This window comes from Podarcis gaigeae (assembly GCF_964106915.1).
Source record: "Podarcis gaigeae genome assembly, chromosome: 10".
Classification (NCBI taxonomy): domain Eukaryota; kingdom Metazoa; phylum Chordata; class Lepidosauria; order Squamata; family Lacertidae; genus Podarcis; species Podarcis gaigeae.
Genome location: NC_139686.1, coordinates 32,099,116 through 32,125,251, shown reverse-complemented (window position 1 = coordinate 32,125,251; position 26,136 = coordinate 32,099,116). Strand labels below are relative to the sequence as shown.

General features: G+C 40.9%; 2 protein-coding genes across 6 annotated transcripts in view; both read left to right on the top strand.

Annotated features, from left to right (window-relative positions):
* Positions 1-13,483, top strand: part of LOC310825326 (putative RNA-binding protein Luc7-like 2) — a 30,841-nt gene extending 17,358 nt beyond the window's left edge. For all 4 annotated transcript variants that reach the window (XM_083698729.1, XM_083698726.1, XM_083698727.1 and 1 more), the window contains 8 exons: positions 275-373; positions 1,301-1,411; positions 3,228-3,371; positions 6,307-6,483; positions 9,634-9,725; positions 10,439-10,468; positions 11,546-11,740; positions 13,055-13,483. In XM_083698729.1, coding sequence (XP_083554855.1) covers positions 275-373; positions 1,301-1,411; positions 3,228-3,371; positions 6,307-6,483; positions 9,634-9,725; positions 10,439-10,468; positions 11,546-11,740; positions 13,055-13,253 — 1,047 coding nt within the window. In that variant the 3' untranslated portion in view covers positions 13,254-13,483. The remainder of the gene's footprint in view (positions 1-274; positions 374-1,300; positions 1,412-3,227; positions 3,372-6,306; positions 6,484-9,633; positions 9,726-10,438; positions 10,469-11,545; positions 11,741-13,054) is intronic.
* Positions 13,484-16,978: 3,495 nt separating this feature from the next.
* Positions 16,979-26,136, top strand: part of POLDIP3 (DNA polymerase delta interacting protein 3) — an 11,617-nt gene continuing 2,459 nt past the window's right edge. The window contains exons 1-8 of one of the 2 annotated variants that reach the window (XM_083698722.1): positions 16,979-17,187; positions 19,123-19,495; positions 19,819-19,896; positions 21,199-21,294; positions 23,000-23,182; positions 23,599-23,676; positions 25,207-25,336; positions 25,976-26,042. In XM_083698722.1, coding sequence (XP_083554848.1) covers positions 17,123-17,187; positions 19,123-19,495; positions 19,819-19,896; positions 21,199-21,294; positions 23,000-23,182; positions 23,599-23,676; positions 25,207-25,336; positions 25,976-26,042 — 1,070 coding nt within the window. In that variant the 5' untranslated portion in view covers positions 16,979-17,122. The remainder of the gene's footprint in view (positions 17,188-19,122; positions 19,496-19,818; positions 19,897-21,198; positions 21,295-22,999; positions 23,183-23,598; positions 23,677-25,206; positions 25,337-25,975; positions 26,043-26,136) is intronic. The other variant, XM_083698723.1, reaches the window with a different exon arrangement.

Below are 26,136 nucleotides of genomic sequence, written 5' to 3'. Positions count from 1 at the left end.
GAAATGTTGCTAAGACTGCAGAGCTGTTTGGGGGAGGTTCAAACAAATACCTTTTGCTCTAGTTTGTGAGTATGGTTATACTGAGGTTCATTGATGCTTCAGTGCGGACTGGATTCGATCACTTATAACAAATCTGGCATGCTAATTATTTCAAATATTGTATTGTTTTTAAAGCTTGCACAAACACGGTTTGCTTCACAATATTGGAGTAGAATATGGTTTTAACCCACTATGTATCCAGTGTTTCTGTGTAAAATTTTGCATTTATTTTCAGAGGATGGACCTTGGAGAATGTCTGAAGGTGCACGACTTGGCATTAAGAGCCGATTATGAAATTGCATCCAAAGAACAAGACTTTTTCTTTGAGCTTGATGTATGTTTTATTTTGAAACTAATTCTATCTAGTAAAAGCCAGAGAAGGGAGAGTGGGGAAGGAATGAGGCAAGTGCACAGTGCAGTTGTGTTTTTAAAAACACTTAATTCTATAAAGAATCCTAGTAACTAAGTGGCAGCTTTTGCAGAATTATTTGACCAGTACATGAAGTGTTGTGAAATGTTTATAGTTCCATATCCTCAATACGGAATTCATAACTTTTGACAGTTATTAAGAGTGGGAGAGGTCGTTGCTGTTCCCCACCCTCCATCTCTAAACTGTCTCTCTCAGAATAGCATTTGCCTTTGTACCTTTGACACACACTAAGAGTACACAACCCTTTTTTAAATGAAGGCATGGTAGGTGTCATTTCTTCGCTCCACATCCCACAGTACCAATAGTTCCACTTCCTGCAGTACCAATAGTGTGTAAGAAGAAGCTTTATTCTTGTAACATTTGCGCAGTGGGAAGCTAGGGTATTACTCCTTGGTATGTGAATTCCATATACATATTACTTTCTCAGTTTAACAACTCTCTTTGCCAGTTCACATACAGTTGCAGATGTGTTTCAATCCAATATGATTGTACCATCTAATTTTACCTTTTGAAATGGCCCACTATGTGATCTGAAAGGGAATGGTAGAGTGTTAAAGATTTAGTGTACTTGTTGCTTGTTGCATTGAAAGCAATGCATTTAAATGTGGTCTGAGTTGCATTTGCTTTAAAATCTCCCAGAAAGTCTAGAGGGTGAGTTATGCAAATAATAAACTTTAGAACTTGAATGAAATGTAAAAACCCAAGCACATTTTAAGGTTGAATCAGCAGTCAGTGTAGCAATGCTAGCCTTATATTTTAAAAAATGCCTATTTCTGGCAGTGATACTCCTTTGATTGATGCCTTAGATTGGTTTTTTTTTTAATGTATTAGGCAATGGATCATCTACAGTCATTCATTGCTGATTGTGATCGAAGAACTGAAGTGGCAAAGAAAAGACTGGCTGAAACCCAAGAAGAAATCAGTGCTGAAGTTGCAGCCAAAGTAAGCATTTAAGACTCCCACTCTTCCACTCACTCCATAATTATTCTGGCTTGATTTGTTAAACCATTATTTCTACAGTAACTCTTTAATGTGCAAAAAAATCACGGTAATCACCCTACCGATCTCCTTAAATCATTTTAGCAACGCTCTGAGGTTATTAGAAGTCCATTTAGCTGTTGACAGGGCCATGCAGAGAGTTTGTGATGGAGCACAGGTTTTAGTTTAAGCTTCTCTGAGTTGGATCCAATTCTCTGGGCTCTCCTGATTTTAGCATTTTATGTTTTCTCCTATGTATTGCAAGCTTTCTTGAATTGAATTGAACTGAAATGAATTCATAGGTTTTGAAAGAAAGTTTAGGGAACTCAAAATGCAAGAGCAGATTTTGAGAACCTTTTTTCCTGCTTGTAAGAATTAGGAATTCAGTGGCTCTTCTCTTAACTGAAAAAAGATCTGCCTTAGAGGACCCACTCCTATGCCATAGTCAGGGACGCGGGTGGCGCTGTGGGTATAACCTCAGCGTCTAGGACTTGCCGATCGCATGGTCAGTGGTTCGAATCCCCGCGGCGGGGCGCGCTCCTGTCATTTGGTCCCAGCGCCTGCCAACCTAGCAGTTCGAAAGCACCCCCGGGTGCAAGTAGATAAATAGGGACTGCTTACCAGCGGGAAGGTAAACGGCATTCCGTGTGCTGTGCTGGCTCACCAGATGCAGTTTGTCACGCTGGCCACGTGACCCGGAAGTGTCTGCGGACAGCGCTGGCTCCCGGCCTATAGAGTGAGATGAGCGCACAACCCTAGAGTCTGTCAAGACTGGCCCGTACGGGCAGGGATACCTTTACCTTTATGCCATAGTCATCTTAATTATTGAGGGAGTTACATATATCTAACTCTGGTACAAGGAAGGAACATTAGGTGGTTTTTGGTATTGGGAAGGAACTTAGGCAGTTGTCTCTTGCTGACAAAGACCATTGGACCATCTAGCTAAGTATCATTTACACTATCAGTGGCTCTCCATGGTTTCAGACAAGGTTCTCTCCTAATTCCACCTATTCCACCTAGAGATGCTGGGGACTGAACCTTCTGCATGCAAAGCAGTTGTTCTAACATTGAGATCGAGCCCTTCCCCATTTTATACTTGTGTAAACGTCAGTGGGTTTTTGTTTTGTTTTACTGGGAAAATACCATGGACTAATAAAATTATAGTGAACGTAATGCATACTGAAGTTTTGGGCTACCATTCTTCATTTTTTAAGTGTAGTTAAACCTTTTATCTCATTAATGATCTTTCTAAAAGTTATATGGCTCAAGAAATGAGAGACCAGCAGCCCATTTTTGTTCATAGATAACTTAGCTAAAGACATCTTAAGGCAGCCCTGTTCAGGGAAGTTTTTAATGTGTGATATTTTAGTGTATTTTTGGTTTCTATGGAAGCCGCCCAGAGTGGCTGGGGAAACCCAGCCAGATGGGCGGGGTACAAATAATAAATTGTTGTTGTTGTTGTTGTTATTTCCTAAATCTTGGGTGGGGGAGAGGGGCAGGGACCAGAAAAATGCCAGAACCTGCCCAGTGAGGACTGATTATGTGCTTTGGCCACAGAATGCTGATTTTATTGTTGCTGTGTGTGTAAAACCAGGGTATGAGGGGGTATGGAGAGTCCTGGAAGAGAGCATGATTGGCTAGCCAGCTGGAATCCTTAATAGAAGTGCTCCATACTGTCACATTTTGTTGTAGGTCATACTTGTGGGTTTATATTACAATGATTTTTGTGCATTATTGAATTCTTGTAACTGTAAGTCTTACATTTTCTCCCATCTTAAAGGCTGAAAGAGTCCATGAATTGAATGAGGAAATTGGAAAGCTGCTTGCAAAGGTGGAACAACTTGGAGCTGATGGAAATGTGGAAGAATCTCAGAAAGTAATGGATGAAGTGGAGAAAGCAAGGGCAAAGAAAAGAGAAGCAGAGGTAATCTGAAATTGCAAGTGGTTCAGTTTGGTACAGTATTTGAAAATCATGGTTAAAACACTGGTCCCAAGCTTTCAGTCTGTATTGTTTATCAATAAGTTAATTCACAATATTAGCATATAGAGAAGTCTTAGATGGTTACAACTTCATCTGTTGTCCCAAAATGTCAAATAAATCTATATATGAATTTAAGAGTTGGGATTTTATTTCTAGCTGATTTCACTTCTTATCATGTACTGCAGAAGGAGAAAATAGCATGAGGGGACTCATGCAATTTCTTTCCTTCTGCGATGCTGGGTACCTCCAGCTACCACCCAGTTTCCCTTCTAACCTTTTTCTCCAGATGCCTACTTATTCCCACTGTCTGTTTCCCCCCCCTCTCTTCCTGTGTCAATTTTAGATAGTATTCTCCTTATGGTAGGAAAGCACCATGTGCCTAAATTGTGTTATATAAAGTTGTTATTATATTGTATTGGCTGGCTTCTAAGTTGCGTTTGTGAACTCCCAGTCCTGGCTTATGTATAGAAACAAATGTAATTTCATCAGCAGTGTCAGTTGATTGTTTTCCAGCTTTTTAACTGGAAATGCTTGTAATTACCGTATTTTTCGCACCATAACACTCACTTTTTTCCTCCTAGAAAGTAAGGGGAAATGTCTGTGCGTGTTATGGAGCGAATGCCTATGGATGGCGGGGGGATCTGCTGCAGTCGTGAGCAGAGGATCCATGGTTCCCCTTCCTTCCCTCCGCCGTGGCTCGCTTTGAAGCAGCAAAGCGGGAGAAGAGCCGCTGAGTGGGGAGGAGAGAGGGACAGAGAGTCTGCTTCTGCAAAGGAGCAAAGCGGGAGAGGAGAGGAGAGGAGCCGCTTACACGAGTCCGGAGCTGTTTTTTTCAGTGAGCCAGGGAGGAGGGAGAGAACAGCTCGCTAAATAGCAGCAAATTTTTTCGCAAGCAGGCGCTCTGTCCCTTCTCCTCCCCACTCAGCTGGCTAAATAGTAACAAAGTTTTTCAGCTAGCTGGAGGAGGGAGCTGTTTTTTTCAGCGAGCCAGGGAGGAGGGAGAGAACAGCTCACTAAATAGTAGCAAATTTTTTCGCAAGCAGGCTCTCTGTCCCTTCTCCTCCCCACTCAGCTGGCTAAATAGCAGCAAAGTTTTTCAGCGAGCTGGGGAAGAGGGAGAGAAGCAGAGCCTTTAAAGGAGCAAAGCGGGAGAGGAGAGGAGCCTTCTCTTATACCACTCTTCTGCATTATTAACAGCATCCTTCTCCACCCACCCCACGCGTGCACCTTGTCCCTTGAGTGCTTTTCCTTCCCTCCCCACTTAAAACGTAGTTACAAAGCACGGATCCACATGGATCCTCAGGATTTTTGCACTGGGTCACCCCAAATTCACCATCAGATCACATAGCATGTCCATGGCTACAGCTTGCACCAAAAAATTCACACACCCACTGTTGCCTGGGGCCGCAGTGGTGCAAAAACGTGGTTACAAAGCACGGATCCACATGGATCCTCAGGATTTTTGCACTGGGTCACCCCAAATTCACCATCAGATCACATAGCATGTCCATGGCTACAGCTTGCACCAAAAAATTCACACACCCACTGTTGCCTGGGGCCGCAGTGGTGCAAAAACGTGGTTACAAAGCACGGACCCACATGGATCCTCAAGATTTTTGCATTGGGCTACCCCAAATTCACCGTCAGATCACACGTCTGTGGCCACAGCATGAACCACAAAAATCATACATCCACTGTTTCGTTTAGAATATTTTTTTTTCTTGTTTTCCTCCTCTAAAAACTATGTGCGTGCTATGGTCGGGTGCGTGTTATGTTGCGAAAAATACGGTACATTCTATTTATGTCTTTTTCTCCTGCTAACCCCATGCTCATACCAAGCAGTTTCTTTAATAATCTGTTTTAAAATCAAAGTTTATTTCTCCATTATTGTTTCGCTTACAGACAATACACCTATTCTACACTGGCAGTTCCTTCAAGTTTTTCTGCCCTTCCATTCCCTACACCAAGGTGTATCACACTGGGCAGATAATCAGCAAGTTATTCTGATCTTGGCAAACCAAACACTCACTCTAATTTTGAACCCAATGTCCCCATGGTAACAGGCCTGGAGGCAAACAGAGCTGCTGAGAAAGGATGTGTGTTTGCAAAGAAAAGCTTAAAAGTAGCTAAGAACACACGAGGGCCAACCCTCCTCCCAAAAAAAGCCCTGACCCACTGTGATTTTGTCAGTGGTCTTTGGCAGCCAAACAATGCTGTGTATTAGTTGGAAATCGAAAAACTGGTAAGAGGCAAATTATTTATTAATTTATTTATAAAAAAATAATGTATATTCCACCCTTCCAATGTCTCCTAGGGCAGCAAATGGCACAAATGATGAAACAATTAAAACATCTTTTTAAAAAATTCCAATACAGATGCGCCCTTGGCCTGTTTGAACCTCTTACAATTTATAGTACAGGGAAGTCGGGAATGGTTGGAACCCTATACAGAAGCACTCTTGCTAAGAGAGGAGGATACATTGCCACATTTTGTGCAAGTCTAACTTGTTAGAAATAATGGCTGTTGTTGCCTCTGCCATTTGGCATCAGTTTTATCCAGGAAGTGTGCAGCAGCAGACTGAATAACCAGCAAAGTGTCTGTTTGTGCAGATGCATGTGCTTTGTAAAAGGGTGGAACTCTTTAAATCTGAAGCTGCAGGCTTGAAACTGTAGGTTGGGAAATTTTAAAAAATGAAAAATAAAATTTATATTAATGAAAGTTTAGGCTGGAGCTTGTGCATAGTACTGGCCTAATTCATCACCTGTCCTTTATTAAGGAATGGAAAAGCTGGCTTTCTGACTAGAGAAGGCACATTAAATACTTACCAAGAATATGTTTTATTCATGCATTTGAGATAAATATTGTTATGTCTTTGCAGGAAGTGTACAGGAATTCCATGCCTGCTTCCAGCTTTCAGCAACAGAAGCTTCGAGTTTGTGAAGTATGCTCAGCATATCTTGGTCTACATGATAATGACAGGCGGCTTGCTGATCACTTTGGAGGAAAATTGCACTTGGGCTTTATTGAAATAAGAGAGAAGCTTGAAGAACTCAGGGTAAATAAATATTACATAAGTACATTAATTTTAATGGATCTATTCTGAATATGATTTAGTTGGATATCATGGGTTTGCATGACTCCAGGTGCTCTTAAGTGGGTAATGCAACTAATAAATTTATGAAATAATCATAGAACTATAGGATTGTACAGTTGGAAGGGACCCCAAGGGTCATCTATTCCAACTCCCTGTGATTCAGTGTTCAAACTCCCATTGTTCTAGGTGCATTTTGCAACAGGAAATTTCATTAGCGCGAGCAGTTTCTGAGCTCGGTGCAGTACTGCGCCTAAGATTTCAGATTACACTGCTACTGTGAAGACTGGAGAAGACGTCTAGCTACTCTCTGAAAACTGGAGAAGAGACCCTCTTAAGAATATTAGGGGAGTGGGCAGGGGAAGGACTAGACCATGTGAAAAATGAACATAGTATTTTAGCTGCAGTTTATTCATTTTCAGCTTTGTATTCTTGTTATAAAAAAGCGTGTCTGGATATTCTGTTGTTTTGTTCATAACCTAGATTTAAGGTGCCATTTAGCTCCTGGCTTTCATATCTCAGTGTCTAACACTGTACATGAGAAATGGCCTTCCAACCTCTGCTTAAAGACCTTCAAGGAAGGAGATTCCACCACCTTCCCCAGGGAGTCCATTTCACTGCCAAACATCTCTTAACCATCAGAAAGTTCTTCTTGATACTTACTTGAAATCTATTTTCCTGTAACTTGAATCCATTGGTTCGAGCCCCAGCCACTGGAGCAGGAAGAAACAAGCTTGTGACTAGTGATGTTAAAATTCTCGAGAATAATCTTTTGGAGAATATCATCAAGAAAATTCTCAATTAATGAGAACATTAGAGAATTTTCATTTAAAATAGGAGAATATTCATTTTAATGCATTGAAAATGATATAATTACCGTATTTTCCCCTCTATAATACGCAGATGTTTTCTCCTAAAAAGGAAGGGGAAATGTCTGTGCGTGTTACTGAGCGAATGTGTGGTCCCTGGAGCCAAATGGCAAAAAAAATCAGGCAAAAATCAAATCGCGCGTCTCGGAGAAGGGAAACCTGAAAAGAGGAAGCGGCTGCTTTCCTGCATTCTGCCTCAGGGTCTTACTGCCCACCCTCCTCTGTTTCCTTGCTGTGTTTGCTCAAACGGAACAAAGAGCAGGGAAAACCCCTCCCCTCCAGGCAAGCAGAGGGGAAAGCAGAGTGTCGTCTCTGTGCTCCATGCTGCTGAAAACATGCAGGAGGGAGGGAGGGAGAGAGAGAGAGAGAGAGAGAGAGAGCGCGCGCGTGCGCGAGAGCGCTGGCTGGCTTGGGTGGGTAGGTGAGGGAAAACTTTTGCCTTCTTTCCTCCCTCCCGTTATACCCCTCTCCTGCATTCTTAGCCAGCTGCTTCTCTGCACACCCCTCTCGTGCTCCTTGTCCCTTCTGTGTTTTTCCTTCCCTCCCCACTTAAAATGTGGTTAAAAAGCATGGATCCACATGGATCCTCAGGATCTTTGCATTGGGTCACCCCAAATTCACCATCAGATCACATAGCATGTCCATGGCTACAGCCTGCCCCCCAAAAATCAGGTACCCAATGTTGCCTGGGGCTGCAATGGTGCAAAAACGTGGTTAAAAAGCATGGATCCACATGGATCCTCAGGATCTTTGCATTGGGTCACCCCAAATTCACCATCAGATCACATAGCATGTCTATGGCTACAGCCTGCCAGCCAAAAATCACGCATCCACTGTTGCCTGGGGCTGCAATGGTGCAAAAATGTGGTTACAAAGCATGGATCCACAGGGATTCTCAGGATTTTTGCATTGGGTCACCCCAAATTCACCATCAGATCACATGTCTGTGGCCACAGCATGAAGCACAAAAATGATACATCCACTGTTTCATTCAGAATGTTTTTTTCCCTTGTTTTCCTCCTCTAAAAACGATGTGCGTGTTATGGTCAGGTGCGTGTTATAGAGCGAAAAATACGGTAGTTAATATACATGTCTGTTCATGGGAAAACTTGCTCAGATGGCAACCAAAAACTGTACATATACTTTTATTCAATGTGGCAATGCAGTGAATTCACATTCTCTGATTTTTTTTTTGCACAAAACTTGAAATTGATTGTATAGGCCTCGGTACTTTAAGTGTATAAAGCATTAAAGCTACTTTCTGTAAAAAAAATTACACTGTATGTCCAAGGGTTTAGAATTGCCAAGAATAAGGTCACACCAAAATAAGGGGGAAAGGGCTATTACATATAGTTGAAATACATACAAATTCAAATGTTCATCAAATTAAATGAATAGCATTTTTAATACTAAAAAAAAAATGTTTTCTGTAGCTCACATTTCAGAACTGCCAGTGGTGAATAACAATGCCCAGTAACATACGGTAACTGGATAAAAAAAATCTTTATTTATTACTTACACTGGCAATATCATAGCTTGACTTATTAATTACTAGATTTTTTAAAATGTGGCTTGTAAAACTGCTTTTTACATTAGAATTTGTGGAGAATATTCTCACCTCACATCACTACTTGTGACAGCCCTTTAAATATTTGAAGATGGCTATCATATCTGCTCTCACTCTCACCTCTTTACCAGGCTAAACATACTCAACTTCCCCAACTGTTTCTCTTAAGGCTTGGTTTCCAGACCCTTTATCATCTTGGTTGCCCTCCTCTGCACACATTCTAGCTTGTCAATATCCTTCTTAAATTGTGTGTCCAGAACTGGACACAGTACTCTTAAGTGCTGTCTGAACAAGGCAGAACAGAGTGATACTATTACTTCTCTTGATCTCAGAACATTATACTACAGCAGCCTGATGCAGCTTGAATAGCATTAGCTTTTCTTTGCTGCAGCATTGCACTGTTGACTCAAGTTAAGCTTGTGGTCTACTATAACCTCTCACAATAAATGCAGTGCACAGAGCTTCTGGATCAAAAGTTTTAAATGTTGGTCTACACAGAAAAAGAGAACTCAACATTAAGCAAAATAATTTAAATATTTGTAAGTGTCCACTAACTGATTAAAATACCTTTGGGTGATTGTTGTATCTTTCTTTAACCTTCATTTGAACTTTCCTGATGTATTGACAAGACAAATAGATGCGCCTATCAGTCTCTCCAACTTTGTCTTTGTTTTTCAGAGAATTGTGGCTGATAAGCAAGAGAAACGAAACCAAGAACGTCTAAAGCGTAGGGAAGAAAGAGAGAAGGAAGAAAGGGAAAAGCTAAGGAGGTAAAAATCTGCTCTTTAAAATTTCAGAATAGTTTTATACTTTTAAATATTTTTGTGCTACTGATTTTGAAAGACATTGAGAGGGTTTTTTGCTCTCAGTGGTGTTACAAAATTTCTGAAAATGTATACAAAATAGAAAGTGGTCTCATAACTACAAACCTGCTAGGGCGGGGGAATGAATGCCAAATGGAGCAGCTAAGCGTCATACTGGTGCTGGAAAAATGGAAATTCTTGCAGCCTGTTTCCACACTTGACTTTCACAGGGATTAACAAAAATCTAGCTGCAATATTTCTCTTAGACAATGATTTATCCATTTAAACATTAACCTTTTTAATAAATATTTTTATTGCTGTTTAATTTCATTTCACAAAACATACCCACAAAGGGAATACAGAGCTTAAAAGTTGTTCAAGAAGCATTAACTTTCTTATGTTCCCCATAGGTTTCATATTTATAGCAAATAATTGATTTTAAAAGCTTATATACTTGGAAAGGCAACAATTTTAGTTTTCATTAACAATGAAAAATAGCTGGTACATGCATCTTTTTGACATTGGAGCTGGGGTTGACCTGGATTTTGTATTGCTGCTGAGCATTAGCTGTGCACTTGCATGCAAAGTGCATCACTTCAATGATACTCACTTCCAAATAGTGTACTTTGTATTTTGACTTCACAACATAAACATTTACCTGTATTTTGCACTTTTTTCAGATCTCGATCTCATAGCAAGAACCCTAAAAGGTAGGTTATAATCCCTTTTTCTTTTAAATTTTCACAAACAACCATTTATAAATAATAATATAATCTCCCTGGAGATTACAAACACAGTCCTAATTCCCTGCACAAAAATGAAGTTTCAGTTGTTGACTCCGGCAGATACATTCACAATCTCAAACGATTCATCACCCAACTATGGAGAAATCTCACTGGATCTTATTTTGTATATAGTGCCTTTCTGCTTCATTAGTTGCTGGGAAATTAGCATCTTTGGTCCTGCTTATTAATGCGTTAATTGGTTCTAGAAATCTCAGGTGATCCTCTTTAGTTAACCAAAGATTATGTAGGTCTTTTGTAGAATTGGAATTTCATGAGTCGCTTCAGATGCTACTGAATTCACTGTGGCTGTGGGCCATATTGTTATTAGCTATTGAACAATCATTCAAGGCTTAAAATACAGGGTGAGAGATTGAATTGGCTGCTTTTTCAAGCCAATGAAAATGTTTATTTAAACTGATCATATATTATATATCTATATATTTAACTCTCTCTATAGTTTTTGATTGTGAAGGAGGGTAAAACCTCTGAAGTTCACAGTGATAATTTTTAAAAAACTATTAAAGTTATCTATTAAAAACAGTTAAACAGGAACTGGGAGGAACTAAAAAGATTAAAACCAACACCTTATAAGAGGAAATAAAACATATGTAACTTCTATATGTCTAGATAGGCTTGCCTAAACAAATATTTTTTAAGCAGGCATCAAAAGGAATACAGAGAAGGCACCTGCCTGTTGTCAATAAGGAGGGAGTTTGTTGCCTTTGTTTTTGGTATTTTAGGTCCAGAAGTTCCAAATTCCTTCATGACATGTCCTAGCATTGATATAGAGTGCTTCCGCCTTGCTGCTGTCACACAACGTAGGTAGTTATTCTTAGTAGTAGTTCAGAACAGCTACAAGGCTTTTTATCTGCTTCAAAGAGATCTGCTAAACTCCAAAACTTGCAAACTCCTGTGCAGTACAATAAGAGAGTGGTGGCCCTATAGGTTCTGTTAATATATCTGCTGGTGGTTCTTTCTCGTCAACTATAAATCTTTTTTCAGGTCAAGATCCCGAGATCGCCGTAGACATCGATCTCGTTCTTCCTCACGTGAGCGAAAGAAAAGAACTCGCTCCAGATCCCGTGAGAAACGTCACCGTCACAGGTCTCGTTCCACCAGTCGCAGCAGGAGCCGCAGCCACCAGAGAAGCAGGCATAGCTCCCGGGACAGGAGCAGAGAACGCAGTTCTAAAAAAAGGTAACATTTAGGTCAGCAAGAGGAGCAGTTAATGTCCTCGATTTTACGTGCAGAAAAGTTGGTAGTTAGTTTATTCTTAAATGAGGTACAAGTCCTTTGTCATGGGCACTAGTTTGATAATTTGTATTTTTAATGGTTGGATTATTGTATTTATGTTTGCATTTATATTTGTAAACTGCTTTGAGAAACTTTTGTGATGGGGGGAAGTTGTATTTAATTTGTTAAAATAACAGTGTTTCTGCCCTTCTTTCCAGGACCTACCACCAGGATATCAGTCATTTCCACATGCTTATGTGTAGAGTTCGTTTTTGTAATATCTAGATATTGCCGCCACTTGAACTTTATTCAAATACTTTCTCAAAAGCATCTTTTCATTTGAAACCTTTGACTTTACTACTTTGTTTCTTTTACTGTCAGAGTTTAGACTGTATGCTCCTTGGTCAGATATTGTCTCTAAGTTCAAGTTGTTTTTTAATAACCATAGGTCAACACAATGTAAGATAAAAGAATTTGCAGTAGTACAAATCACCTTAGTTTGTAGCTGTTGGAAGCACATATGTTGCTGGAATTATATAGAAATAATCTGTTGGCATTGGATGCTTGGAACCTGTACCCTTCTACCAATGTGCAAGCTCTTATCCTAACAAGTCAAGTGATGAGAATATTGGCCTGGCTTGCACATAATGGTAAGTCATGGTTTAAACCATGACTTGTTTGATCATTCAAACTGCCCAGCAGCTTAACTATGGTTTGTTTAGTGCAGTGTTTCTCAGACTTGGATCTCCAGCTGTTGCTGGACTACAACTCCCATGATCTCTAGATAGCAGTTCAACAACAGCTAGAGACCCAAGTTTGTGAAACAAGCTGGGATTGTTTTATCTTCTCTGAGACAATTTGTGGTGAACCTGTTCATTAAATTATGGCTTAAACCCTTATTTAGCATAACTTGTGAACTAGCCCATGGCTTGACTTATCCAAGAAATGTTTTTGCTCTAACTGCAGCATAGTTACATCAGTTAACCAGTAATAATATTGACTTTGATTACATGAAAATTGACTAGCTGCAACAGTTTGTCTCTTCCCCTTAACTTTAGAATTATGAATGGAAGGAGAAGGCAGTGGATTCCAGATGTAGCAAGTGATCCTAGTTTGACCCCATAACATTTTTTTGCTATGCCTTCTTAAGCTCTGTTAAGCAGTTTCTTGCTGTGCCCTTTTATGTTCTGTTCAGCCAGTCTCTTTCATATTAATAAAGAAAATTAAAAACCAAATGAAGTCATGTCGGTTTTCAAATGCATTGTATTTTCTTTCCAGATCCTCAAAAGAAAGGGCTTCCAGAGATCAAGAACGATCAAGAGACCGTAACAGAACATCACATGACAAAGAAAGGAGCCCCAGAGAAAAGTCACCTAGAGACCGAGATTGCAAAGACAGGAAGCGTTCCTATGAAAGTGCTAATGGCAGATCAGAAGACAGGAGAAGCTCAGAAGAGCGTGAAGCAGGAGAAATATAATTGGCTGTACATTCACTTGATCCTTTAGCTTCCTATGGAGTTGCATACTGTGGTTTAGTTTACAGTTATTCAAAGGGACACCAGTGAGCAGTTCCACACACTGATCCAACTAGGGTAGATGTACAGTGTATAAAAATGGTTATAATGAAGTCTGAATTGACCCCTTTCAGTTGATGACAGCTAAAGCAGTGTCCTTTTTTTCTCTTTTCCAATAAACTTGTAAAACATTATTTTCAAAGATCTCTCTTCAAAAAGACAACAATTTTATGTACCAAGACGTAGATCTCAATGTTTTATTCTCCTTTTTCAATACAAGTTATAGTGAACAAACTATATTGTGCTCTTTGCCTTGGATGCATTCAAACCTTTATAAACTACTCTAATTTTCCTCCAGTCGAAACAGCAGCCCTGAGTGGTTTTTAGGGAGGGCGGGTGGGTCCCAAAGCTTTTAATTAACTCTATAATACGGTGTTCTCAGTTGCTTCTTGAGAGCCTAGGTTTGGCAGTATGTTTTAGACGGGATGTGTGCTGGAGAAAATTGAAAGTTTTTGGTTTTTTTACAGCGCCCATTTAGACTTTGAAATTGAACAGCTGTTGCATTTCATCCTTTTTATTAATTTCTATTGAAACTTTGAAATCAAAACCAGTCCCATATCTCTGTACCACTTGATTGGTATGTGTTCAGTATACTTGGTTCTTTTTCCATAAGATTTTTTCTGCTTTTCTTGTGGGGTGTTAACTGCACATCCTTAATTGTAAAAAACAACAAACCAATAATAAAATAAATAAATAAATAAATAAATAAATAAAATAACAATTTTGTCCCTTGAAGTAGCTGTGTGTTTCCCCACTCCTTCCTCGCAACTAAACTGCTTGTTGATAATGTCCATGCTTTCTATCAGGTAAATTGTATCTGGAACCTGCATGGTGATATATTGTTTTTTACCTGGATGGTAACACTGTGTTTGAGGTACACAGTTGTAATAATATATCCCTTTTATGAAACAGACTATCTGCATTTTGAGGAACAACAACATTCTGTTGCTTTTACAATGGCAGCTTCCACTTGGGGAGGTTAAGATGTTTATAGAATTTGCTGTTAGCATGCCCACACAGACTTGCTCCAGTCTAGTCACAGCTCAAAAAATTATTTATTGCTGAAGATGTGATTGGATGAATATATTTGGTACTCCACATATAAATGTGTACATGGCCTTCATTTGTGTTTACAAATAAACAGAGTTGGAGTTGGAGTTTGAACTGGCACTGTTTCCATTAGATTGAGAGAAGCTATATAATTCAATACTGTACCATCTGTTAACTGTTGAGAAGGTGCTTTTCTTCAGAGCTAAGAGAGTATAATAATGAGGCTTCTCAAATTGATTTGATTTTTGTTTCAGTCCCCTTGCGTCAGCAAAGTCGAGCATGAAACCATTGTTAATTTTTTTTAACTAGTTTGTTTTTAATACTTTGTATTTTACAGTGATGTTTCCCCAATATTTTTTATTGTTTTTCATTTAAATACAAGAACATATAACTACAGTAACTTGTCCATTGCTACATTTTTACTAAGTTTCATATGCAGTGAGTACATAGTACACAAGCAATACATTTACTTACCCATTGTCAACTGAAGTTGTCTGTCCGTAGAGAGTCTTGTGTTGAGAGTGGAATAAAAGTATATTCTGTCTCATTTATAGAGGGAAAGAAAGGAAGTCAAGTCTCACCAAAAGTGTCCATTCTTGAAGTGCTTTTAATTAACCTGTGATGAGTAAGGCATTCCGATAAAGCCACACTCCAAATATTTAACCAGAAGTCAATGGCAATTTCTGTAGAATGTTTCCAAATACTTAATCTCTGCATTTAGGGCTACAGTATTTGAATTTGGGTCTAATAATATGTTGAGAGCTGAACTGGGCAGGGGTTGGTGTGTAATTTTAGAAATAATGTGAAACATCTTTTCCCAAAAGAAGTATACGAACATGCAGCTCCACCTTGCATGAAAATGTGAGCCCCTCTCTCTGCAGCCTTTCCAGCATAGGGGAGAGATACCGATTTATGTTTTGGTGAGAGAGTCCAGTGCCAGCAAAAGGTAATTTTGAGAGAAGCCACCTACAGATGAGCAGAGATTACTCATAGAGATGGGTTGTGCCAAATTGATTGCCATTTATGATCTGCCACTATAATCCCTAAATTTCGCCCCTATTGTCTGCAGGCCTCCTGTATCTCCTGTGTATTGTTCTAAAAGAATGCAATAAAGATTCATCTCCTTTTATGTCATATTTTGATTTGTTACAGAGAGACTCGAATAATGTAAGGGAACAAAGCCCCCCCCCCTCCAAATACATTGCAAAGGTGCATAATTGATTAGATTGAAACTGGGCATCATCTGGCTTCTCTATTAGCTTATGATTAGATGTTGCTTTACCTCTAGCAAGCTCTCTCATCTGATAAATGCCTCTCCAGTTTTTTTAAATTGTCCATATCTATCTTCCTGTCCGAGAGATAGGTAATTTAACAGTGAAAACAAGGAATACACAGTATGTACAAGGCTCAGGTATAATTTACCCTTCAACACTTTGTATAAATCTTATGCAATAGCTCCCAAGTACTCTCTTTCACAATTCTGGCTCAGTAAGATATTTTAAGGACGCAGGTGGCGCTGTGGTTTAAAGCCTCAGTGCCTAGGACTTGCCGATCGAAAGGTCGGCGGTTCGAATCCCTGCGGCGGGGTGCGCTCCCGCTGCTCGGTCCTAGCGCCTGCCAACCTAGCAGTTCGAAAGCACCTCCGGGTGCAAGTAGATAAATAGGGACCGCTTACCAGCGGGAAGGTAAACGGCGTTTCTGTGTGCGGCTCTGGCTCGCCAGAGCAGCGATGTCACGCTGGCCACGTGACCCGGAAGTGTCTCCGGACAGCGCTGGCCCCTGGCCTCTTGAGTGAGATGGGCGCACAACCCCAGAGTCTGTCAAGACTGGCCCATACGGGCAGGGGTACCTTTACCTTTACTTTAAGATATTTTAAAATAGGAATGTGTACCTCTTAAAACAATTGTAAAGGCACTAAGAGTGTGTTTGAACAACATGCATAATGTCTTCAGCAGTTATTTCTACCTGTGGGCACCTCAACCCAACATCCATTGATACAAAATGCAGCAGCTGTATCCGAAACTTACTGTTTCCAATGAAAACCGCACAAAATAAAACATAATTTGTGCTTTGTATGTATGGGGTGTATATGAGTTAACGTCTATGAAATCCAGCTAAAATATTACAAGAAAGAAACTTTTTTTCAACCATTTCAGTAGGGAAGGGTCGGGCAGATCAAAGCACCCAGGCATCCCGCTAAGTAGGCGGGTCACCATAGGGACGACCTGTACCCGTTCAAAAATTCCTCTCACATTAGCAGTGAGGACCCGGGCGTCACCCCGGATCATTATTTTCCTTACTCATAAGTTTAAGGCATAAACCTCAGCTCAGCAGCGAAGGCACGTAGTTGAACGCAGCAGCTTTAAAAGTGAGGATGAGCAAAACACAGTGAAGCCAAGGGACCACACCAGTGGCGAAGCGCAACCTGGCTTTCCCTTATCCGGGGTGCAATCCGTGAAACACAGACGAAATCCCCCCTAGCGTGTGCAAAAACAACCCCTCGCGCGGCCACCGGAGCGCATGCAAATGAGCACTCGCGCTGCGAGGGATTATGGGAATCTAACCCCTCGCGAAGTCCTTCGCCAGCGTCGCGAGAAGATCCACTTCCAGGGCGTAGGAGAGGTAGGAGGTTGCGGAGGGAGAGGGCGCGGCGACACCGGAAGTAGTTGGCTCTCACGTCCGGGCTTCGGTCGCAGCGACTTGTCTCGGGGCCTAGCGACAACATGGCGGACTTGTCTCTGGACGAGCTGATCCGGAAACGTGGCGTCAGTGTGAACACGAAGGGGAGGTGAGCCGTGGAAGGAGCCTGGAGGGCGGAGAGGCCCCCCCTTGCCCGCGAGGGTTCCCTTCCCCCCACGTCGCTGCCCGGAGGCGGGATCCGTGCTCTGCTCCGGCAGGATCCGGCTGGGGATGTGCACTCGGTGCTCCGATTGGCGCGCTCTCCTGTCAGTCATCGCCCACTGGAGCGTTCGGTTCTGCTTGGCCGTTCTCGGCAGCGAGGTCTCCGAGGCCGAGTGTGTGTGTGTTTCGCACTATAGACGTGGGTCAGCGTGGAGAGGGGGCAGCACCCTCCTTCCGCAGGTCTCTCGGCGCCTTCATTGTACTGATTCTGGCGCTTTGTCCCTAAGGGCGGCCCAAAACATTGTGTGTATTCCAAGTGGGGCATCTTGTGTGCTGAGATGGGACAGTATTTGTTTCGGGGTGACAAACTATGCGCTATAGCATACAACCAATAACTGATTGTAGAGACTTGTGCATTGGGCCGGCCCTGCTTCTTCGCCTTGTGCATCATACAAAATTATTGGCCTTTGCTTTTCATAGTGCCAATGTTTCTGTTCCTGAACTCTCCTCTTTTTTTGCTACTTTTACACTTCCTTTGACATGCAAGGCGATCTATAGCCTCCATAAACAATTGTTCTATTATAAGATTGAGCCGTTTCTGAAGAGAATGGTCTGTTGTGCCTTCAGTTGAATTCACTACTGGATAATACAAGTTAAATCCACAAAATAGAGGGCATGTTTTAGCATGGGAAATGTTGCTTAAGTAATAACGCAGAGAAATTTGTCTCATTAGAGAGCATTTAGATAAATAAATTAACAGCTTTGCTTATCTGCAGTGAAGAGGTCACATCTTTACAATGTTGCCAAGGGAACAGGCAGCACTCACCTTTCATTCTGATTCTTAGACAGTGTCCACCAGTTTGAGCGAAATGTGTTAAACAGAGAAGCAAAAAACCAGCCAACATGTTCTTTGAAATATAGTTAAGAATTAATTTTGATTTCCCCCTTTCCCCTCCTATAAAAGCATGTTTTCCATTTAATATCAGGATGTTCTATTGAAATGCTGCTTGATAAGCTGACTAGATGTCAGTTACATCTCTTAAATTCCCTGTTATATTTCAACCCATTTTAACAATATCCCAAAATTTTGGTGTAGTACATGCATTCTTCACAAACACAGATCTGTGGTTGAAATATGAATTTCAAAGCTATGAGGGGCAGGCAATTCTATCTCTGTTAAATATTAATTGTTTTCCAAAGGAATGTATGTATATTAGATTATCCTTGTCAGTCAACTTGTATGGATTCCATTGTTGGCCTTTTCGCAGGTCTTAGTGTCTTCCCTTTTCTTTCACCAGCTCCAGCCTTCTCTTGGAGTTTGGAGATTTTAAAATCTCTGAACCTTCAATTTGGCCTCTTCTATCACTTGGTGGAACTCTTGGGTTAGATCATAGAATTGTAGAACTATGAAGTTGGAAGGGATCTCAAGGGTCATCTTGTCCAACCCCCTACAATGCAGGAATCTCAGCTAGATCATAAATGACAGGTGGCCATTCAACCTCTGCTTAAAAACCTCCAAGGAAGGAGAGTCCACCATCTCTCATGGGAGTCTGTTTCACTGTTGAACATCTCTTACTGTCAGAAAGTTCTTCCTGATGTTTAGTCGGAATCCATGTTTACTCAGAATGTGAATCTATTGGTTTGGGTCCTAGCCTCCGGAGCATGAGAAAACTGCTCCAGCCCTTTAAATATTGGAAGATAGCTATCATATCTCCTCTCAGTCTCCTCTTTACCAGGCTAAAGATCTCAATATCCTCAATCATTCAAGGCTTGGTTTCTGGACCCTTTATCATCCTGGTCACCCTCCTCTGCACACATTGCAGCTTAACTTCTTAAAATGCAGCAGTTTGTTTGCTTTTAACACCTGACATTTCTGTTCCAGGCTGAACACAAGGCCATTATTTGGCGGTAGACCTCGAATTGGCGTTCAACAAACTTTTCTAAGCAGATCAGCACCAAGTGTTGGTTTCCAGAGGACATTTGATGCACGACAGAAGATTGGCCTTACTGATGCCCGACACAAAATTGGCGTGAAAGATGCCCGGGAGAAACTGCTTCAGAAAGATGCCAGATTTAAAATCCAAGGAAAAGTGCAAGACGCCCGGGAAATGCTGAATTCCCGAAAGCAGCAAGTGACCAAAGTTGTTGATGCCAGAGAGAAGATCAGTCTGAAAAGGAGCACTCCTAGTGCAGCCATTGTGAAAGCTGCTGTGGAAACGGTGGCCCCTGCCATGAAGATCACAAAAACAATTCAAGTAGGTTATAGTCAATATCTCTACAGTCTATTGTTGTCTCTCCAGCACTATCCTATGTGTTGGCAGCTCCTGGAGCACTAGTTGCATGTATTTCAAGGGAAACAGTTGGGGAAAGCATTAATGTGGCATTATATCGCATGTGTAATACAGAAAACGTAATCCATGAATCTGAGTTCTGACAGTCTGCATTGTTTCATAATCTGATAATTAAAAGTAGAGATCTTAGTTCCTTCTTTAAGCTTTGAGTATGCCATCATGATGAAACAAGAGATTTCACTGAAATCTTTAGGTGTTAATGATGTGTCTTTCTCTCCCCATCACAGCAGAAGGCTGCAACTCCATTGCACACTCATCCTGCATGCATGAAGGTCAACATTGTGAACAATCACACAAACAAACAGGTGTGTGCCATTCAGTAACAGAGTGGAGTTGTCAAATGTTGTAAAATCTAGTAATCTTTGAATATGTGTTTAATATTTATTTCATTTATTTCAGTTGCTTCCAGTGAAACACCCTGAAGTGATTTTATGTTTGATTTTGGAGATTGGCATTATAAACTAATTTAAAAGTTTTATTTGCCTTATGTAATATGTTCACAGCCTACAGGCTGAGAGTGTTATTTGCATCCATTTCATTCATGTAACTCACAGTTTCCCATATGTGTAGTATCTTGCAGTGACAATTCACAAAGTAGATTTGTGGTGCCTTTGGATCTTACCCCTACATTCTTGTACTCGCTTATTACAATCCTTTCAGTACTTAGGAAATATCATTTTTAACTTCTGGCCTCTATGTCTACCTATTTTGATGTTATTGGCCAATCTTGTATTATCACAGTACACCTGCACGGGAAAGAAATCCTGTTTACTCTGTCTGCCATTGGCTAATCCTTTATGTTACAAAGTTGTTGGGCAGATTAATGCTTGGCATTAGTGCTGAGAGGGATTGAAGAAACTCTGGGCCAAACTGAAATTTATGGCAAATGTGTGTCTGCATGTAATGTACTTTTAAAAAATGCTAATTGCCACTAATTGAGAGGGATGCAGTAATTGATTGTGATGGGTGGGGTATTTAACCCATCCCACACTGTGATCTTGAGGAAATTCCCACTTTTCAAGCTGCTGTTTGCATCAGGAGTAAGGTCCCACTGACTCCTGTGGGAACTTTCTGCACAATGCAAATTGTAGCAGGGGAGGGAATTTCACTTCAGATGATGACAGGGAGGAGAAGGTTACATTCCCCCTCATGCCACAATCCTGATCCTCACCAACATCTGCACATGGATATTTGCATTTTAGAAATTGTGCATGTTAAATGCAAAGGTGCATTTAATATCATGTTTAGATTGAGTCTTCAAATTTGAGTTGAATTGAACAGCCTGAGGTTCCTGTATTGCAGGGGGGGGGTGGACTAGATGACCCTGAGGATCCCTTCTAACTTTACAGTTCTATGAATGCTGCTTAAAAGTCCTTTTTATTTTCATGTCCTGGTATTAAGATGCAGCAAATCAGAGTGGCTACATACATGTATTTGCTGAGGCATATCTTCAGAAAAACCTATTAGTAAGCATGCATAGAACTGTTTAAGTGCATCAGTCTAGACTCTTTAGAATATCTGCATTATATCAGCAACCAGAAACATCAAATCAACCACTTGCATTTATAAGTTACTTGGTTTTTTTTTGTTTGTTTCTTTCTTTTTAGTCTCCGTATGATGTAGAAGATGATGAAGAAACTGTATCTCCCCTTCCTAATAAGCAAATGAAGATCACTACCACAAACAGCTTTCTGCACAGTGCGGTAAGGGTCTGTCTCATTAGCTTCTCCACTCCCTCTACTTCCCAGTGGACATGTACTTTTGTTGTTTTGCGTGTGCTCTGCGCTTGTATTGGCTGAACTTACTGGTTCCAGGTTTATGGTATTCTGCAATCTTTTACCCTAAAACAGGGCAGCAGATTGCTGGCCCGTGGGCCAAATGTGGCCTATAACAGGTTGTCATCCAGCCCATGCCCCATAAAGTGAGCTGTTGTGGAGGAATAGATCTCTGTTTCCATCCCAGCAGTCTACTCTGTTTCTGTGCAAGGTGCAGAGAAAGAAAAGAGATGGGAAGTTAGGAAGAAAAGGGGTTTCTTTGTCCACTGCCAGTAGGTGGCCCATGTCCACTTTCCCCCATGGGAATGGGGCTCTGTAGAGCTCCAATGGCCCCCGAGCTGCTGCTTGCACCTGTACCAAACAGAGTGGCAATAGCCTGCACTACTGGCAAAAACAAACTTGCTCGTTCTCTTGCTCTTGAGTCTGCAGTTAGTCTGTCTTCTCTTTGCTCAGGCAAACCAGTAACTGAAACTGTGTTGTGTCATTTGACTTTTTCTAATCAGAAAGACTCATTCATACAATTCATTTTCAAAGCATTTCATGGCAGAGAGTTCTGTAGGCTAAATGCATTGCCTGTCTTACATAGGGACTTTATTTTATGAAAGAAAGATAAAGAATATTTTATTTACACTATCTGTAGTCAGGCTGATCATGTGCCCGTACTCTTGTCCTAAGCTAAACCTCCAAAACACCCTAGGCAATGAAACTGTGTCACTGGGATTAATAGGATTATTCTGGTGGAAATAGAACCTGGATTGCAGCCTAAATTTGATATTCTGGATAATCTTTGTCCATTAAAAAAAAAAACACCTTTGAAATGGACAACTAAAATGGTGTGTCGCAATCCAGAATGGATTTATGCTGTGATGTTAAGGGGTATGGTATTCTGATTTTCTTTATGAGTAAAGTACCAAATAAAGATGACACTTCCAGCACATTATCTCACATTTTCCCAAGATTGTAATAACTACCTTAAAATTCTAGGTGGTTTCTGCCATTTTTAGACCCTAGGGACCTAGTTTTTGAAAGATTCTTTCAAAGTTCTTTAGCTTATGTCCACTTACTTGAAGTAAAATCCATTGAATGTGGTAAGATAAACATGCATAAATACTCTGTTAGTTTATCCTTCTCGTCTTAAACGCTTCTTGCATACGTTATGATTTTACTACATCACAATTTCTCTTCTTTTCCAAACAACTAATAAAAGCTTCGTTAAGATCCTTATTTTCCCAAACTAACAACCTGATTAGTTTGACCTGATTGATCAAAAGTAGTTGTGCAAGGATAAGGTGGGATGGAGGGAGTTTTCCTAACTTGTAAAATAGTTAAAAGTTAATAATGGAATGTACTGTCTTTACACAAAATGTGAAATCTGTTTTCAGTACATGATAATTCAAGTATTTCTAACCCGCAACAATTAACCAGTGTGCACAAATACTAAAAGGAATTTTTGAATGCATTAGCTGACTTCAGGGACTGAATAGTCTTCTCTACGTCACATTGGCTTTATTTCTAAGGTTAAATCTTTATGGAATGGGAAATCTTGCTGGATAGCTGCTTCTTAGAGGAGGAGGTATTAGTTCTGCTTCTGGCACTTGCAGTATTCAGGGATTTGTGTTCTCCATTTACGTAGGCTGGACTCAGTGGCAACAAGTTCTCTCTGTCAAAGACAGTCCCCCTCACGAAAGTTGTGCAGAATGATGCCTACACGGCCCCCACAGCTCCCCCATCCCCCATCCGGACAAAGGCCCTGACAAACATGTCCCGAACCCTGGTGACCAAGGAAGAACCCCCCAAAGAGCCACCACCAGTTGAGGTGAGTCAAGGACACAAATAGCTTTTTGTGGCCGTTACAGCTTCCTATTCTGGATTTTCATAACAAGAAGAAGAATAAACCCTGTTCAAGTGCAGCTGAATGGGGGAAATTTATTTCCAGAGAAAACGGTGGAATTGGACATGGTAACTTGAAGAACTGGTAAAATCTGAAACCCATTTGCTTCTCATGCTTGCTGTGCAGACATTTGTCATAAATGATTTCTTGTTGAAATATTCTCAGAGATTAACAGAATCTAGCAAAAAAAGTGTAAAAATTATATTCTGAAGACTGGATTTTGCTGAATCTTGCCCTTGTCTTTCCCCCACTTCCTCAAAGCCCCGTTTACTTTGATCTATCTCCCCTCCCCCCCAATCCCAGACTATATGCATGTGACACATTTGTCTGTTTCTTGGCAGCCGGCCTTCAGCCCATTAGAAGGCACTAAAATGACTGTGAATAATCTGCACCCTCGAGTCACTGAAGAGGATATTGTTGTGAGTACTGTATATTGTTGAAATCAGGGATTTGCTTGTGTCTTGTATCCATGTTCTACCCAATGTTTATAAAGTAAAATGGAATGTGTGCTTTCTTGGGAGAGCCTGGAGAATCTTAGGTGGTAGCATTAAGGAGCTAGGTAGATGTCTGCAAAAGCTCCAAGACGCCTAAATATCTTCAGAAAAATTAATTGACTTGAGAGCAATCTAACGACTTTGAGGAGAGCCACCCCTGTGTGTTCCAGAATTACTCTCCTGAATGAAGTCCTGGCAGGTTCCATTGTGTTCTTCACACAGTAGGAGAGTTTCCAAAGTTTGTGAAATCCAGAACAGTTTGCAGGCAGCACTCTGACACCAGGTTTACTGTCACATTCCCTCTGACTTTTGGTGTGGGGGAAATGATCCCAGTGTAGCTTTAGATAAACTGGATGTTCTGTTGCTCTACATCAGGCATGTCCAACTCCCAAGAGACTGCGATCCCAGTATTAAAAATCTGGCAGTGATCTACCCATTGTCATTGGAGGGAGGAGGAGCGTGCGTGGGGTGGGGTGGGTGGATTGCCCACAGTTGTTGAGCTTTCCCCCTGTAACTTTCTGTACGCAATAAGGATCCCGCAATCTGCCAGGGATCTACCAGTCTACTCGTTGGACATCATTGCTCTACATGTAGTTTTCTGAGGATATGCGGAACGTTAGGAATGCAAGGACTTCTTCGTGTAATGAATGAGAAACTTTAGGCATTCACGCTCACAAGATTATTAGATCATGCGGCCTTTAAAAAGGAGCAGACATAGTTGTGGAACGTGGCTCTAATTGTGGATAGCTACGTCGAACCTCAATTTATACTACCTGTTGGGTAATAAAGTACTTTCGTACTCTGGTTCTGAGTTTATTACCTAAAATATGGATTGTGGGGTGAGGGAGGGGCCTTTGGCCCGCAGACTTAACTAGGTCCACTCAGCCTCCCAATTTGGTCTGCTCTGCTGTTCTTCCCCGGCTACAACCATATGTCAGCTGATATCATACAAACAAAGCACCCGCTGCAAAGGAATAATCAGGAGCCTTGGAGTGTGCTCCCGGTGTTCCTTTGCAAGTGCTGTTTGTGTTCAACACTGTTCAGATTGGGTGCTGAATGCAAGCCACACTGCTTTCACCAGGGTCAGAGCCTGACAAATGACATCAGATGATTGACAAGAGAGAAGCCTAAGTTATTGGTAAATTGTAGCAGATGGAGGGTCAGCCACAATTTGAATTGGTCCCGTGGCCAAAAAGTGGTTTCCCATCCCTGACATAAATATATTTATCTGACTGTTGTTGGAAACAGAAGGCTGGACTAAGTGTTCCTCTGTGTGCTCCAGCAAGGCAACCTCTATGTTCTTAATGTGTGAGTGTTCAAATATCAGAGTTGGCAGCTGTGGCCTTGACTTCCACACTAAATTCCACACTAACAACAAATGCTTACAATCACTGATGCAGTAGCAAAGATGAGCTAAGTTAAATTAAACTATACTGTACTGTGCTCTTTCCTCAGGAGTTGTTCTGTGTATGTGGTGCCCTAAAGCGAGCCCGTTTAGTGCACCCCGGAATGGCTGAGGTGGTGTTTGTGAAAAAGGAAGATGCCATTACTGCGTATAAGAAATACAACAACAGATGCTTGGATGGTGAGTGTGAGCCTCTTGCAGAACGCAGAAACGTTTTACTTCCCTGAAGATCTCAGATGGTACTTCTTCTGTGTGTAAGAAGTCAGGAAATTATTAATTAATTGTTAATGAGTGCCATGAGGGGCTGAGCAGTTCTTGGACTATTATTGTATGAGGTGTTTAGAAGTCACCAAATTTGCTTATATTGGAGTGAGAGTGATATTGCAGGCACATAGATGATAACTTGCCCCTACACCAACTGGATATACAGTAATACCAAGTTTGTGAGAATTAATGCTCTTGAGAGACTGCAGAAACTTTGCTGTTTCAGAGTTTGGGTAAGTAGTTAGGGTATTGACATGAGGAGGGATATTGGTTCATTTTGTCCTTATTTTTATTATGTATTTTGTATTTTTATCTTGTATTTTTATGCTGTGACTGCCCTGAGCTCTGCAGATGCAGGGCAGTATACAAATTTAATTAATAATAATAATGTATCTCAAAATAGAGAAGCTTAGGCTCAAACTGTGTATAATGGTGGCACATCTGTGCATTAAAATCCAGGGATCTTGTTTAATGAGCAGAATGGATGCACAGTGAAGAAACCTATACCACTTTCCTAAGGTTTAATACTTGGTTTTCTTTGTTCTTCTCCATCAGGCCAGCCGATGAAATGCAACCTTCATATGAATGGGAATATCATCACATCAGACCAACCTATCTTGCTGTATGTGCATATGGGTTTGTGTTCATAAAACTATGGTGTAACATTTTTGCTCCTTCACAAGGTGCTATGTAATTTTTGTACCCAAGCAAAATAC